Source organism: Odocoileus virginianus, chromosome 11, assembly GCF_023699985.2.
Source record: "Odocoileus virginianus isolate 20LAN1187 ecotype Illinois chromosome 11, Ovbor_1.2, whole genome shotgun sequence".
Classification (NCBI taxonomy): domain Eukaryota; kingdom Metazoa; phylum Chordata; class Mammalia; order Artiodactyla; family Cervidae; genus Odocoileus; species Odocoileus virginianus.
The window spans coordinates 51,421,223-51,439,530 of NC_069684.1; the positions used below are offsets into that span (position 1 = coordinate 51,421,223).

At 36.8% G+C, this 18,308-nt stretch overlaps 1 protein-coding gene across 1 annotated transcript in view; it reads right to left on the reverse strand.

Annotated features, from left to right (window-relative positions):
- Nucleotides 1–691: 691 nt before the first annotated feature.
- Nucleotides 692–18,308, reverse strand: part of FBXO28 (F-box protein 28) — a 29,762-nt gene continuing 12,145 nt past the window's right edge. The window contains exons 3-5 of the mRNA XM_020879491.2: nt 14,485–14,623; nt 6,750–6,945; nt 692–5,312 (exon numbers count right to left, since the gene is read on the reverse strand). Of these exons, the coding sequence (XP_020735150.2) occupies nt 4,918–5,312; nt 6,750–6,945; nt 14,485–14,623 (730 nt within the window). The 3' untranslated portion in view covers nt 692–4,917. The remainder of the gene's footprint in view (nt 5,313–6,749; nt 6,946–14,484; nt 14,624–18,308) is intronic.

Sequence of the window (18,308 nt, forward strand, 5' to 3'; positions counted from 1 at the left end):
GTGATTTTGGCATAGACTGCTTCTGATGCATGAAATCTATGTATTTACGGAATTTGAAGTAGTGTAACTGGAGTCCCACAGCTCCCAGACATTTTAGAATGTAGCAGTATAACAGGAATACATAAGCTTTGGAGGCAGGGATCAAGTCACATGTAGGTGACATTGTGGCTATGTTGCTTAACCTCAGTTTAACTTCCTTATAGACAGTGAAACCTGCTTTATAAAGCAGCTGCTGTGTTGTGCTCCGTCGCTCAGTCATGTCCGACTCTTTGTGACCCTGTGGACTGTAGCCCGCCAGGCTCCTCTGTCCCTGGGAATTCTCCAGGCAAGGATACTGGAGTGGGTTGCCATGCCCTTCTCCAGATCTTCCCAACCCAGGGATCGAATCCAGGTCTCCCGCACTGCAGGCAGATTCTTTACCATCTGAGCCACCAGGGAAGCCCAAGAATACTGGAGTGGGGAGCCTATTCCTTCTCCAGGGGATGGATCTTCCCTACCCGGGAATCGAACTGGGGTCTCCTGCATTGCAGGTGGATTCTTTTACCAGCTGAGCTGCCAGGGAAGCACTTATAAAGCGGCTGTGAGGATTAAAATAACAAAATAAACTGCTTTTAAGAGGTGGTAGCTATTAAGATGGCATTTAAGATGTCTCTGTAATCTTCTGTGTATGAAATACAAAGAAAACAAGTAGCACTGGTAACAACACATTTATTTACGTACCCTGTTGTGTGACCGGGAGGTGTTTTTCACTTTCCAGTAATTAAATTAGGTTATAACAATTAAAATTCCAGAAGATAAACTATTGTAATTTATTGTTGCTCATGACCATAAGTAAACAGACATGGCACGACATAAAGGAATTTTAAACGCATCTAACTTTAGGTATAGTTTTGAATACGGACCAGTATCTACTTTGGCAATGGACCTAATAGATCACCAATATGCTTCTAAATCTCATGGTTCTCTTCAAACACAACAGGAAAAATTTCAATTTTTGACGTTTGAATTTCAGAAATTTAACACAGATTCTTAGGAAGCTGGAAAAGGCCATTACTTAAGCCTATCATATTTATCACAAATATAAATATATTGCCATTAAAAATAAACTCATGGTAGGCAGCAGTCAACTAATTGCTAATTTCATTTTGTAGATTATATAGTATTTCTTGAAAATAACTAATCTCAAGATGGCAGGCTACAGAGCTTTTTGAAGTAGTTCTTATTAACCTTTTGAGGACTAGTGAAAGAAATTCAGATCCCAAGCCAAATCACTGAATGTATTGGATTTTACATTAGGAACAGCCATTTTCAAGAGACTGCATCATACAAGGCAGAATGCCTTTATTCCTGGCTTCATATCTTACTTACAATGTATGATTATTTTAAAGAAGGTTTGGTGTTAACAAATGGGTACTCATTGCTAGAGTGGTATATTAAGAATGTGCTGATCACCAAGTATGAGATTTTAAATTAAATCATATACTGCTGGAAATAAGATAGGGAGTTCCTAGATCCTAGAAAATATTATGGCTAAGGAAATAGAGAACTCAAAAGAGGAATTTACCTCCAAGAAACTACTTCGGCATAGTAAAATAGAATTAAGTGCCCTGTCTTAGGAAACAGTTATTAATAAGGAACAACTGGGACATCACACATCGTTTCTTTGGAGATTAAAGTGCAGGCTATGAAATGGCATATAAAATAATGCATAAAATAGTGCAATCTTAAGGTGCCATTATTTTTATTACACATAGCCTATGTTCATATGTCCATTTTCTGTCAAAAATCCAGCTGTAGTGACACCTTTCAGCTTATTTATTTAAGCATTACTTATACTCTGTCTTACCCACCTTAGGGGCTACATAGAATATTTTAACAAGTAGAATAATAGCACATATATCTTGAAACTACTAAATAGAGATTAAGGCAAGCCCCTGTAAAGTTCAGTACTCCAAAAACATGTTTTACCAAAAAAAAAAAAAAATGTTGCTTCCAAAACCAGTGGTTTTAGACCTGATGGCACCCCAAGTTTTTAAAACAGTATGATTACTCTGATTACATTTGTGTTTGCCCTTATTTCCAGGCTCTGTATATCAAAAGAAGAGCTTAAGAAACAACAGGTTCTATATCCTCATGTTCTAAAATAATACCTAGTTCAGAATAGGTGAAAACCAAGTCCACGAGGGAAACAAGCAGAGACTCCTGTTGGGGGTGAGCAGGCGGGCGGCCGTCCTTTCCGTTTTTCATCCGCCCTTCCACATTTTATCTATGTCTGTAGTGTTGCGATCAATTTGTAAGTGGGACAACTTTAAGTATCCTCTGAAAGACCAGCCGAGGAAGATGATGGGAATACTTTATGAAATGTCCTAATATTTAACATATTAACATAGTATTAACATACAGCATTTAAATTACTGACCTACAATCCAGAGTAAGAGAGTTCTCTCTCGAGTTGCTAACTTACAATTTTCCTGAAACGTATGTCAGTTTTAGGTGATGGAAATATTTTGTGATGTGTTGACACTTAAATACCATTATACTACCCAAATGCACATATAAAGGCTATCAAACTGGCCAAGGCAATATCCTAACACATTTTAGCTAGTTAAGATTTAAGATTTAAAACAACTGTAGTGCTTTATTTCCTACTGTTATGCCACATTCACCCATTAACAAGTGCAACTCATAAAATTTATGGGCAGATGATTACAAGTGTATATTGTAGAAATTTGGATTTTGAAACAGAAAATCTATCTTTTAATAGTGTGAATGTTTATTATGAAAGCCAAATATTCATGTTAACTAAGACTGTAGATACATTTAGGGTATCTAGATGAGTTTAAAAAGAAACCCAGGAAACTTTAATTATTAAAAAAGATCATCTGAGGTTATATCCCTTTGATGCATAAAGATCATACTTTATAAACCTGTAAACATGTACTTTGTTAATTAAAAACATCTTCGTATTACCAGGAAAGCAGACTATTAAAGGCCATGAGTAAGTATTCCAGTAGGCCTCCTCCAAAGTTGTGATAATATGGCTAAATCCTATGACTAAAGAAATGAGAACTGCTGAGAAAATGAGTTCCAGACAGGGACTTTTATGGATGATCTTGGCTGACAAATGTTTTTTGGAAATTGTTTATTTTAAAATTACCTTCCCAACAAACCATGAAAACACTTGGACGTTATTTTATGGTTTTTCATTGAAAACATAACTACATTGTAAATGGAGTTTTAATGTTAGACAAAGAACTGATCAAAATCTAAGGACACTATTATGTTAAGGACAATATTGAAAATGGATAAGAAGTTTCACTTGGTGTAATCTCAAGGATGCATAACCATATCATGTTGGACGGATTAAAAAAAGGTAGTGACCTTGTGCTTTTCTTCAACTAAGGTACTTACCAAAACCTTAGGTTTTATAAAGGTGTCAAACTCCCGCCTGGAAAGGGATAGTATTCTATATTACACCTAAGTCTACCTTAAATAACTGAAGCCCAAGGCAACAGTTGTTTAACTTAACAGTCAAATAATGACTACATAATTTAGTACATTAAAATAGAACTAGACAGTAATAGTTGACTGTTTCAAAAATACACAACTGGGGAAAATAATCACTGTACAGTTGTTAAAGTGACCACTTAGAAGCTTGACAGTGCAAGACATGCTTTTCCAGTTACAAGCTCAAAACAGGAGTGCAAATGAAATTAAAGCTTTTGTTGAAAGTTGAAGGATAAGGAAAGCCTGAAATTAACATTAAAAAGCTTCCCTCAGGTCACCCCCCCCAGAAAGGAAACAATCAAAATGCTTTTTCATAGTATAATTTTCTTCAATGAACTGTTTTTCAATGGCAAAACAATTGCATCCCATAGGTTGGGTTCCCTACTCACACCACTGGTCATGGCCACATTGGATCAATGCGCATACACAGTGGTGAGTAAGGAATAGTATTAGTTACCAGAGGTCTGATATCAACATAAAGAATTTGGGGTTCTGTCTTAGCCAGTGTACCTGAACCCTACAGAGAATAGCTAAAGCAGCGGGCTTTAATACTCTCTTATTCTGTAAAACTGGAGGACAAATGGACATACAAATACCACTCCCCCTCACCCACCAAAGCAAGCTGTTGTGGTGGAAGATGTTAAGCGCTTAAATGAACTAAGACACTGCTCTAAAAAGTGGAGAAGTACAGAGGTTCAAGATCAATACCAGTGCAAGAGCTTTTTTAAGTGAGTTGACTAGGCAATGCATGCATGCATCCATGCAGATGTAGGTCATGGCCCCAAAAGAGAACTGAAAACATGTATATAACAGCTGGATAAGTCCCTTGCCAGTAGTTTATAAAAATATATAGTCAATACTGTAGAGGCCCTTCTACAGTCGATACTATGGAAGTCCGTTTTAGTTACCCATTACTTCAATACCAAAAAGCATTTACTACTTTTCAGACATTCCAGACAAAGGTCACTTATAACAAAAAGTCAACTTTTTTTTTTTAAAAACAAGATACTGTCCATTTAAAAAGTAGGTCTTTTCTTTCAAGTGAACAGGACATTTTCTGTATTAAACTTAGTTTCTAGTCTGTCAAGACTGGTTTAAGATCCTTATGTAATGTGCATATATGCAGAAACAAATTTGCTTTAAACATTATCTGCACAAAAAAAAGGTTAACTTCTCAAAACATGATAGAATAGGTCTGGTTAGTATAAATCTATTGCAAAGTAAAAAGATTCTGTGCATCAGTTCAACGAGGAGAAGCAGGAAAAAAAAAAAAAGTCCCAACTATGAGAGTTCAAGTTGTGTTCTGAAAGCCTAGAGCTGACGGACACCATGTCGCACAGTGTCCAGATACGCAGAACTGGTCAAGCTACAAAGCCAGGTCTTCCTCTGACGCTAGAAGCACATTCTGATTTACTTTCTATTCCGGAGACGTTTAGATTTCCTAAGAGAGTCTATGGCTTCTGCGGCCTTTTTCCGTTTCCGAGGAGACTCTTCGCTTTGCCCAGACCCTGAGGAGTTACCCACTGCGCTTTCCATTACTTCTCGCAGTTTGCGCTCCAGCTCTGCCAACCGTGCGTTCTGTTCACCTATGATCTGGGTCTGCTCTAGAAGTTTCTGGTCCTGGTCTTGAAGTTGTTTCTGCTGTTCCTGCACTTTGGTGCGAAGCTCAGAAATTTCACGCCTGAGAACAGTCACCCCAGCACCATTTGTCTTAACCTGCTGCTGGAGTTTGGTAACCTCCTGTCTTGAAGGGTTTTGCTTGGAGAAGAGCTGCATTGTAGTCAAGGCTGCAGAAGGTCCTGGAACTGTGGAGAAATGGTTTAAAAGGGTCAGTCACTTCAATGGCTCACCACCGGTAATACTCCATTAATGAGATTTCTTCAAACATAGAATGTCCTTAGTAACATCACCTCTGCAGATTTCTTCTTTGCAACCTACTTGGTCTAATGAATTAATCAAATACTTTGTCTTAACTATAAATGAGTCTGAATTCTGATTCTCATGTTCATGTGGCAATATGTGGATTGCCAGCAAAAGCAGAGTGTCCAGCGGTGTTAACTTGGATTTTAAAGTATTATAAAGCTTTTTTAGAACCTAGTTAAGAAAATATAAATGTAAAATTAGAGTAGAATTACTTTCTTTCTTATTACACACAAGGATCATAAATATCTGAGTCAGAAGCACAGACCTATTAGGTTTATAAGTCCTCTCTGCACTTAGTTGAATATTTGGTCTCAACATTAGCCAAACAATTGGGATACCACCACAAAGGGTTACATCACACTCAATGATCAGGAAGAACTTCTGACAAGATTTAGGAAGGCTTTGGAACTATTCTGTTTCAGGAATAACAATGTACCATGGGCATAAAAATCACTATATAACCTGCTTTTTTTTTAACCTTATCTCTGAAGCTTTTCTAAAAGAATCATATGGATCCATCTGCACCCTAAAACCCATTTTGTTAGTTTTCTCCTCACACATTTAAATAACCAGAATATTTTCCTTGATTGATACATTGTTCTTTCTCAGCTTACCTTTACCCAACTACAAGGCTCAGACCAGTTCTCACCTCTTGTGAAGTCTCAATCAGACCAGCCAACAATGATCTTATCTTCCTTAAGATTTTCTCTCTACTCATTTGGCATGTAAATGGACACTCCTTTAAACTATTCTCTTGCCTGCAATAATTTGAGTCATGATTACATCTTACCCTATGAAATAATAAGATTCTTGAGAGCAGATACCATGTATTACATTTCTTTTTAGTCTTCATAGGACACAGTATAGTGCTGTCTGCATAGTAAGTACTCAATAAGTAATAGATATATTAATGCTGAGATGCCATAAGTTTTATTATTAAATTACAGACAGCCACTCACTCTACTGAGTACTCCACGGAGCTAACTAATCTGAACGAAACAAATGTTTTACTAAAAATTGTTCTAACAAATTTATGTCCAGTTAAAAATTGTGGATATGTACAAAGATTCAGCCACAAGATTGTTCTTCAGTGTGGTTCAAATACTGAAAAACCTGGAGACAAATGTGCATAACAGCAGTGGATGAACTATGTAAGATATGGTCTGTAATCTAATCTGTCATTAAAAATGATGCTACAGATACATAGTTACAGACCCAAACAAGTTCAAGATACACAGTTAAGTGGGAGAAAAAAAGGCAAGTTACAAACCTATGTATGAACATGATTATAAACTGAAAGTATTATAAACAAAAGATACCTGGAGGAGAGCCCATGAGTCTTCCAGATACATCTGATCCTGGTAATTTCCTCTTTAGAATTGGAACAATCTTTTCATCAAAGTACTCCATTGCCATGGAGGAAATATCCCTTAACTCTTGAAGTACTTCATGAGCTCGCTGAGGGGCTCTGGTAGAATTGACATATCTCAACACACGATAAATCTCATCAATCACCTAAAATAATGAGCTCTCATTAGCACTTTATTTTTTTTTAAAGAAAATAGGTAAACAGAGAGTAAGGTGACTACTTGTTTTGCAAATTCTACAGAGATCTACAGGGTGACTTAACTGATATACTGACCTCTGGTAACATTACCACCTGTAACAATTGGCTTTGGGCTTGTTATAATACTATATATGTTTCATATTTATATTTATTAAGAATACTTACTGTTCTGGGGCTAAAAAAATTACCTAATATTTATATATAATGATATATATATATGTCATATATATATGATATATAAGAAAATGGTGAATTACAAAATATACACTTATATACTTTCGTAGTAGTCCTTCATATTACTAGTTTGTCACATTCTACTACAAAGAATCTATTGGTGACAGGATGTTAACCGATCCATAGTGCGCTACATGTGTGTTATAACATGAGAAGCATTGCAACACTCCAGTGTTATGTGACGTCGTCCTCAGTGCTAGTACAGCCCACCTACAGGTATGAAGTGGCCCTCAGCTATCTGACCTAAAGCAGACCCTCTCTCTTTGCTGCTCAGGGTTTTGCACATTATGATCTCCTTTCTGTCATGTTCTCCCTGCATTATCTCCCCTGCCTTCTCCAGCCCCAAGTTTCTTATTCACACCTGAGGTCTCAGTAACACTTTCTCAGAGTAAGCAGTCTTTTCTGAACCTTCTTTCAGTTTAAGTATGTTAATATCTTCATCAAATCCTTTATTTTTTCTTCAGAATACACATTACAAGGTTTAAGTACTACCTTTTTCTGTTAATTTCTTCTTCTCATAACATAGTAAGCTCAATGAGAGAAGAGACCATACCTAGTTTCCACTGTCAGATCCCCACAGCCTAGCAGTATCTGGCACATAGCAGACACCCTAATCAACATTCATTAAATGAGTGATAAAGATGGTCATAACTGTCTAATATTGACACATCTAAATAAAACTGTTCAGGGACAAGACACAAGGTTAAAGTCAATACAAGAATATGATTTTAGAGGCTAGATTTTGTTTTGAATACAAAGGTCATTGTTAAGAGAATTTTTACTGAGAGGACAAATGGACCTAGTTAATTATGTACATAAATACTGGTAGACAGAAGAATATTTACAGTATGTTTGACTTAGACTAGATATGACTGTTACAATGACTCAAGCATGAATGGGACATACATCTTAACCTATGCAAGATGACTTAGTGAAAGACCCATACACAGCAAAGACTAGTTCAAACTCATAAGTTCAATGTACAAACATAGTATTGTGTGAAAAAGGAAGTAGAAAGGGATAAGATTTGTTTGAGGATGGAGTAGGCCTAATGAAGGACTTGGCAATGAGAAATAAGCAGAATTTCAATGAGAAGATAAGTTTGAGCAAGAGGAGGGTGTACATGACTAAAGGAGGAATGCTGCAGTGAGAAGTTGGCTAGGAAATAAAAATGTATGTAGTGTTATTATGCACCATGGGCTTCCCTGGTAGCTCAGTTGGTAAAGAATTTGCCTGAAATGCGGGAGACCGGGGTTTGATCCCTGGGTTGGGAAGATTCCCTGGAGAAGGAAATGACAAACCACTCCAGTATTCTTACCTGGAGAATCCCATGGACAGAGGAGCCTGGTGGGCTATAATCCATGGGGTCGCAAAGAGTCAGACACGACTGAGCAACTAACACTTTATTATGTACCATACATTTATTCTAGGTTTTTAAAATAAATTATGTAGTGAATCCTCTTCCATAACCCTGATTCTTCAGAATTAATTTCATATCAAAATATTGCATAGGGATTACTAATGCTAAATGACATCTGTAAACCAAATATTCTTATCTATTGTATTCTTATCTACTGTATTCAGTCTTCTAAATACAGTGTGAAAGCACGGTGTATCTCTTTCCCTTTGCCTAAGTGTTCTATTAGGAAATTTAGTGTTTTTAAATCTTACTACATAGAGGTTACTTTAATTAAATGGACTCATCCAATCCATGTTATCAATAAAATTAAAAACATTTTCTTTCCTGTGTCCAAAAGTTACAAGCCAAGGACAAGGTAAAGAAAGACAGCATGTTAGAACCAGACTGCTTCGAGCATTCAGTCATCAGTGGCTAAAATGGTTGTAGAGGTACATGTTAAGAAAGCACAGTGTTTACCTGATTTTTAAAATATTTCATTTTCTGAATAGGTTTAATCACTTTCTGAAAATTACTTCAGCAACAAGAATGTAAAGGTTTGAGTCTTGTATCCAGTGTGAAGGGCACAGGTCTTAGGCAGGTCACTGAAACTCTTTAATGGCTATTTACACACTTCTCAAGTAATATGCCTCTGCTGAATACTAGAGATAATTAATACTTGTGAAAAATATTTTTAAGTTTAAGAAAGAATGGTAGGAAACCAAATGTGAACAACCATCACATTCCCAGTAAATACAGTTTACTCTATCATGCTTAGGTTTAAATTGGCACAGTAATAAACGACTTACTATGAACATCATTTAAGGTTTTCAACTATTATAGATGAGAGAATTTCTCTTATTTACTGTTCAGCAAACAAAGTAGTGCAAGTGAGTGAAAGTTGCTCAGTTGTGTCTGACTCTTTGTGACCCCATGGACTATAAAGTCCATGGAATTCTCTAGGCCAGAATACTGGAGTGAGTAGCTGTTCCCTTCTCCATGGGATCTTCCCCTCCCAGGGATTGAACCAGGAGGATTCTTTACCAGCTGAGCTACCAGAGATGCCCTTAGCAAACAAAGCTCCCATTAGAATACTGAACCTTGTATGTTCTCATTTTCTGTTTCTTTTTGTTCCACTTGCTGATGTGCTCAGTCATGGCCGACTCTTTGTGACCCCATGAACTGTAGCCCACCAGGTTCTTCTGTCCGTGAAATTTTCCAGGCAAGAATACTGGAGTGGGTTGCCATTTCCTTCTCTTTGCTCCACTTGAGATTTCCTTAATTTTCCTCTCACCTCTTTTATTTTTTCTTCCATATTTGTGAATAATTCTTTATATGGCATGTGTTTGTCTGTATTTTTCTTATTAATATTTCTCTTAGACTATTAGTCATAGTTCGTTCAAGTTTTATATCCTTGAACTGCTTTCTCAAAGGTCTTCTGTTCTCCACTTGTTTTACTTTGTGTTTCTTATTAGCCTGGTGATTCTTTACTCCTTGCTTATATTTAAAAATGCAGCACATAAAAAGCTGATCAGATTTCCTAGTTAGCCAAACTAGGTGGGAAAGGTAGAGTTTAGGGGTGTAAGAACAGGGACCTAAAAAATTCAATGAAAATAGATTAATTCTTTCTTCATTTTAAAGGTTCAATGACTGCATGTATTTACTTGAGGACCAGCAAAATGAAAGGAGGAAATGTTTCTAAGCAAGAGTTATTTTTAAGAATGTCTTCACACTAAAACCAATTTTAAAAGAAAAAAAATACAACATTCTGGAAACATTAGATAAACTCAAATTGAAGGATATTTATTCCTCAAAGTAACTGATCTATATGACCTTCAAAAATTTGAGGCCCAAGAAACACAAGGTGTAGGGAATTATTCTACATTAAAGAGGACTAACAAATTCATGTGTGATCCTAGATTGGATTCTGGACTCAGAAATAAGAATAGCTAGGAAAACTATTATTGGAATAAGAAATGAAACTTGAATATGGACTGCTGTTCAGTGTATTGGATCAATTTTAAATTCCCTGAGCTTGTTATCTGTATTGTGGTTAAGTAGGAAAATGTCCTAGTTCTTAGGGAATACACTGAAATATTTCAGAATATACGGTCACAGTATCTCCAACTTTTCTTCAAAAGGTTCCGAAAAATAAAACATATGCAGAGAGAGAACAAAAGCAAATGAGACAAAAGGTAAATAATTGCTGATCTGGATAAAAGAAATACAGGAATTCCTTGTCATATTTTTTGTAATTTTTGTGTAAATGTGAAATTGCATCAAAAGAAAGTTACCCCTCAAAAAAAGAATAAAGTGACCATCACCAGTTCCGCCCCCTCCCCAAAACATTATTAAAAACAAACCAGCAATACAAAATCTATAGATTTTAAGTTCTTTTAGGGAACTCTAGCTTCATGACAATTATACCGTGAAAGCATGGACTTTTGGAGACCACTGTTTTTCAATAAGCACAAAAGGGTTACTAGGGCTGTTAGTAACAATGAAGAAAAGAAATTATTCATGTCTTTTTTCATTATTATATCTCCTGGAATGGTTAGTTGGCCTCTGCTCCATGTGTTTTTCAGTTTGTGTGAACTGCTGATATTGATCAAGAATTTACTATAAAAAGTTTGACTTCTGTATGTCAGATAGAAGATTTGAGAAATATATATAGGAATAAGCCAAGAATCTATACTTGATTCTGAGACAAGATAAATGAAACATCAATACAGTGGTCAGAGTCTGCAACTATGGCCCTAACTGACCTGTGCCTATTTCTGTAAATAAGGTTTTTATTAGAACATGAGCACACCCATTCATTTACCACATGTAGAATCATGGCTGTTTCTCAGTTGAGAAACAGACCATGACATGACACAGACCATGTGGTCCACAAAGTCAAAAATATTTATTACCTGGCCCTTTACAGAAAAGTTTGCTGATCCTTCCCAGAGCTCTAGTGGCAAACTCCCAACCAGTCTGAATTCTTTAGACAGATCTTTAAATGCCTTTGTTGTTTGTATGGCTTCCTTGTCAAGAGGCTCCATTTTAAACCCCTCCCTTGAATAAGCCTTAGATTTTCACTGGGTAGAAGGGCAATGATCTAGTTTGTTTGGAGTTGGAGAGGGGACCTACAGATTTAAGTGATTCCTAAATATAGATTCTCAACCAACCTCTCTGTTTTAGCCCCATTTTCAGAAGTGCTTTCAACTCTAGAATTTTTTAGAGGTTCAGCTGTGCATACTACATTGACTTCCAGCTTCCCTCACTGCCAGGTTAGGAATTAACTTCCTCAGTTCTTCTAAGTCAGTTATCATTTGTTCATCTACTTTCCAACTTCCAAAATTCTGCTGCTACTGTCTACTCTATTGACCTCCTTTTCATGGGGCTTTATCTTTTCTCCTTTTAAAAATTATATCATTTACTCTACTCCACTGAGTCGAGTATGGGGAGAAGTTAAGAGATAAACATACATTTAATCTTCTATCTTCATCCTACCATTTAATTTTACAAACGAATTTGATTGTTCTTTCAGAGAATAATTAAAAAAAATTTCTTCCCCCAACTGTTAGTTTAAAGGTCCAAAATTCTGCTACATATCAGGCAATCTAATTTAAATTCATTGCCATTACCCAGACTCACTTAAATAACTTGTAAAAACTAATTTGTGAAATGAACCCAGGAGCAAGATGCTGGGGAAACCAAGAATAAACTACTATAGAAATCATATACCAAATCAAGATTATATGCTAAACTGAAAGAAAAGTATTTCATAGAATATCTTCACTTAAGGATGTGAAACTTAATGCCATATCCTTATGTCCTGAAGATAGAATATGAACGTTTAAGGATGAGAAAGTTCAAAAAAGAACAATGATAAAACAACCCAAACATTGCAAACTATGTTAAGTTAGCAGTTTAGACTTAGCTTAATTAAGCTAAAAAGTACCAGCTACATAAAAATACAAAGTAGTAATCTAAGTATACAGTGTTGATTTAAGCAAAATATAAGCTATAAAGATGGCAGAATAAACCAAAGTGATAATAATCAAAATTTATTTGTTTTTTGGGAGCTGTTTTCCCAGTTCAGACTTGTCAGAGAAAAATAAATTAGGATAAGATCTTGTGAAGAAATGGGTAATATTAAGGAAAAATGGAAGACTTTTCCACTGCAGGTAGGGTAAAGGTCTCAGTTAAGGAGCAAATGCCCAAGGGGAAACACATAAGCTTCAAAACTGAAAACATCCTCCACTGCTACCACCTCAGTTGGCACTAGAATTAAAAGAGAAAACAAGTGGTTTCCAAAAAAAATAGCAAGACTCAACTGAATTTAACCTCATTTGTTTAGACAGGAAATATCATTTCAATCACATGATCTTGATCAACTAGAACAACAGATAGACAACTTCTGTAAAGGTTAGGTACTAAAATACCTTTGGCTTTGCAGGGCATATGGACTTTGACACAAGCTATTCAGCTCTCATTAACAATAACTGGTTGAACTGTCTCTTGAGGTTATGAAACTTAGAGAGGTGTCTTAAATATTCATAATCTTAACATTATGAGATATGCAATAGAAACTATGAGGCTATAGGAGACAACCTATTCTAGTTCAGTGAACATCAAGAATTAAGACCTATGAATTAGACCTGGATAAAATCTGGCCTAATAATTAGAATCTAAAGTTTCTAACTGGTCATCTTTTTATAGAAAAACATCAGTAACTAATATGAGGAAAGTGAGCTACACCGAAGAATACTTTAAATAAGAAACAGGACTCCTCTGGCTCCCAACAAACATTACAGTATATTGAAAATGAAGAAAGTAATACAATATTGCCAATGTTAATTATCAGTGGAAATAACAAAAAGAAAGCATTCAAATTTTACTAAGTATTAATTAGTTCCAACCATGTTAAGGGAACCTTTTGCCAGTAGCAGCTAAGTAGCAAAATGATCTTTAATTCTACCTCCATCTCTTTCACATAAAAAGATACTGAAGTTATTTCATTCTGAATTTACACTCAATTCAAGAAGCAAGGTATTAGTGAAGGTATGAGCAGCATGTTGAACTCTGGGTCCTTGATTCACTTATTCACATTAAATACACCACAATAAACTTATTTCTGTGTTAAACAGCACTATTACTTAGCCAAGAGTATACTGCTATACAGTAATTATCTATTCTTGTCGAATCTGGAAGTTTTGTAAGTTGTTTTCATGAAATATTTCTCAAACAAAACAAAACCAGCTTGTCTCTCCCAACCCCCCTCCCTAAAATGTAACAATCTTGAAGGTAGAGACAATACCTATTCTTGCTCATTGCTGTATCTCTGGCATCTTTACAAAAAGTAAAAGCTTCAAATTTTTTCTTTGCGTATGGACCCTTAAAAAGCTTTCCTGAAGAACAGTAGGGCTTCTATAGCATGTTTCATAATCATAATTTTAAGTATACAGATCACATAAATGATATATATATTTATATAAGTTATTGCAGAGAAGCTAAACAAATCCATTCCTAGAAACCTACCCAAAGAAGTAGCAATGGAACTTACCTGGCAATTCACTGGTTAAGATTCTGCACTCCCAAAGCAGGGGGCATGGGCTCAATCCCTGCTCAGGGAACTAATTAAGATCCCTCATGCCTCACACGGTGGCCAAAATTTAAAAAAAAAAAAAGTCAAAAGCCCACAATTATCTATACAACTTACCCTTTAATATTGTGACTACTGAGTTCACAGATGACCAAAGAAGTAGAAGTGATTCTGTCATTTAAAAAAATCACTTTGTAACTTCATAGTAATTTAAAGCTTACACAGTTCAATCCAGCTGTTACTAGGTAAGCAATTCTATTTTACCTTTCCTGGGATGAAGCAACAGAGATTGGAGTCCACATACTTCATGAAAGTCATATTTAATAATGACAGCCTTGTTTCAACAGCAGCGAGGATGTCTGCATGCCGAGCTAATGAATGGTTTCTTCTTTCTGACTCTCTCCTACCCCCCCAAAAAAAAAAGCAACCATTAAAAGAAGTACTGTGGGCTAAAATGCTAACCAAACAAAATATCTTAATGTAACCCTAACATTTACATGTTAATTTAGAAATCTACAATTGGGTCATAATTTAACTGCAATGATAAATGAATCACTATGTTTAGAAATCCTGGCTAACAAATATTTACTGATAAAACATTTGAAAAAAATTATTTTTGTTTTGCCCTTTGGCTATATGGATTCCCTAGTGGCTCAGTTGGTAAAGAATCTGCCTGCAATGCAGGACACTCGGGTTCGATACCTGGGTTGGGAAAATTCCCTGGAGAAAGAAATGGCAACCCACTTCGGTACTCTCGCCTGGAGAATTCCATGGACAGAGAGGCTGGGTAGGCTGCAGTCCATGGGATCGCAAAGAGTTGGACACGACTGTGCAACTAACTTTTACTTTCACTTGGGTATATCAAGCTCAAGCCTAATGGCTATTAGAATCAGAGAAATTAGATAAATGAAAGAAGTATACATGGACATAAAGATAAGAGATCATATATTTTTGCTCTAAGATCAGCTCATTTTAACTTTTCAAAAGTTTTGAGACACAATTCACATATAAGTCAGTTTTCAAGGATATTCATACTTGTGTACCTATCACTACCATCTCATTTCAGAACACTTTCATTATCATAAAAAGAAAGCCTGTAACCATTATTAATTACTCTCATTATCCAGCCCTTGGCAACAACTAGTTTACCGTTTCTATGGATTTGCCTATTCGGGACACTTCAGATAACTGGAATCATAACAGTATGTGTTTTGTGTCTATCTTCTTTCACTTGGCATTTTTCCAAGGTTTATCCATGTAGAAGGATATCTCAGTAGTTCATTCCTTTTTATTGCTGAACATAATTCTATTATACAGACAAACCATGATTTTGATGATCCATTCATCTGTGCTGGACTCTTGGGTTGTCTCCACTTTTTGGCTATGATGAAACGCCACTATGAATATCTGTGTACTTTGTTTAGACATAGTTTCATTTCTGAGTATATACAGCAGTGAAATGCAGTATACAGCAGTATATGCATATAGGCAGTATACGCAGCAGTGAAACTGCTACATCATTTGGTAACTCTGTATTTCATTTTTTGAGAAACTGTTTTGTAAAGTGGCTACACCATTTCATTATCCCACCAGTAACATGGGAAAGTTCCAATTTGTCCATCTCCCTCCCAACATTTGTCCTTTTAAATTTTAGCCATCCATCCTGGTGGGTGTTCACTGGTATCCAATAGTTACTTTGATTTGCAATGCCCTGATGACTAACGATGTTTAGCCTTTAGTACATCATCTTTGGAGAAATTTCTATCAAATTCTTTGCCCATTTTCAAATTGGAGTTATTTACCTTTTTATTGTTTATGCCTTAAAAAGAAAATTTTGGTAACACCAGGAAAACATGGGATCTTAATTCCTGGACCAGGGGTTGAACCTGTGCCCCTTGCACTGGAAGTGTGGAATCTTAATCACTGGCCACCAGGGAAGTCCCCCTTTTTATTGTTGAGTAGTTAAGAGTTCCTAATATAATCTGGATACAAGTCCTGTAACAGATACATGGGCTGCAAATGTCTTGTCCCATTCTGTAGCTTGCCGGAGCCGTTGTGAGAGATCCCACCCATGACGAGATCATGAAGAAAATACCTGACAGGCAAGGCCATCCAGGATCCCATCCATGATGAGGTCATGAGGAAAAAACCTGACATGCAAGGGCCGTTCAGGATATAAGGGACTCTCCAGGTTGGCCTCAGCCTCTGCCCCACCCTGTATCCTCCTCTCTACCCCACCCTGTATCCTCCTCCCTTTTCTGTTGTTGTTCTTGTTTGCCCTGCTGCAGATTCTTGTGTTGCCTGTGGAGAGTTCTCCTGCTCCTCTTTCACTGAATAAAGACCAACTTAAAACGCTAATTAATAAATCTCCTGGACACTGGTACCCTATGAAGTGGCCAGGGATGAAGGAAATGCTTCAATTCAAACCCTTTTGCTGGCATTCTGGCTTGTTTGATAAATGTGTGCTCTCATTGCAAAAAATGCTCATGATTGTTCTAAACATCCTAAGCATAGTACGCTAACAAAAGAAACTATTAAGCATAGGTCCCTCCGCGGGGTGAGAAAAGCTCCACAAATATGATAGCCACAAATGTGCCTAATAGAAAATATTTTAGATGGAGATTAGCTGGTGACTTCTTGCAGGTAGTTAACTTTTAGACTAAGAGCCTGTTTTGTGCTATATCTGCTGTTTTTGCAATCCTTTGCATTTCTCTTCTGTAAAAATGTAATCCTATCTAGTTCCCATAGAGATGACACCAATTAGAAAGAAAATAGATTAATCATAAGAAAAACAGGGCCGGCTACTGAAGTTGCTTAAGTCACACCAGGTGCAAGCCATAAAATGTTAGCAGGCCTGAAGGCCAAATGATAAGAAAGACTCTTGTGAACGAAAAGTATGTGGGTGACATCCTGTTTCTGTTGAAGGTCAAGTTACTGTAATGTTTTGAGATGACCTGTGTGTAAGCAATACGCACTTCCCCCAAAAAGACGTTGTTGAGGGTATAAAGGGGCCGTGCAGAAATAAACTCCAGACTCAGCCCCGAGCTTTGTCTCACTGTCTCTCTCTCTCATTCGCCGACACTGTTCATCCTGAGGGCTCCCCTGGATCCTGCTGGGGCTGGACCCCGGCAGTGGCTGTCTTTTCATTTTCTGGATGGTGTCCTTTGAGGCACAGACATTTTAAATTTTGATGAATTCTAGTTTGTCTACTTTTTTGTTACTTGTCCTTTTGGTGTTGTACCTAAGGAACCTAATCCAAGTTAATAAAGGTTTATGACTATGTTTTCTTCTCAAGGCTTTATAATATAGCACTGACATTTACACTTAAGCCTATGATTCATTTTCAGCTAATTTTTGTATGTGGTATAAGGAATGTCTTCAACTTCATTCTTTTGTCCCAGCATCATTTGTTGAAAACACTATTCCTTCCTCATTGAATTTTCTTGGCATTTTTGTTGAAAATCAATTGACAGAAAATGTAAACGTTCACCTTCCGGACTCTATTCCATTGATCTGTGCATCTATTTTTATGCTAGCACCAGAGCGATTATTGTAGCTAAAGCTCTGATACTGGAAAATGGTATTTTTCCAATTTTGTTCTTTTTCAAGATTGTTTGGATTACTCTGAGTCTTTTGCATTTCCACAGGAATTACAGGATCAGTGTGTCAATCTCTACAGAAAGACAGCTAGGATGCTGATGGGGGTTGCTCTGTGCGCTAAGTCGCGTCAGTCGTGTCCGGCTCTTTGAAACACCATGGACTGTAGCCCGCCAAGCTCCTCTGTCCATGGGATTCTCCAGGAAAGAATACTGGAGTGGGCTGCCATGCCCTCCTCCAGGGGATCTTCCCAAACCAGGGATCAACCCTGTATCTCTTACGTCTCCTGCACTGATAGCCAGGTTCTTTACCACTAGTGCCACCTGGGAAGCCCAGGGGTTTGCACTGAATAGATACGTGTCAGTTTGGGGACTACTGCCATTTTAACGGGCTTCCCAGATGACTCAGTGGGTAAAGAATTTGCCTGCAATGCAGGAGACACACGAGACGCAGATTCAATCCCTGGACATCTTAAAATGAAATCTTCCAAT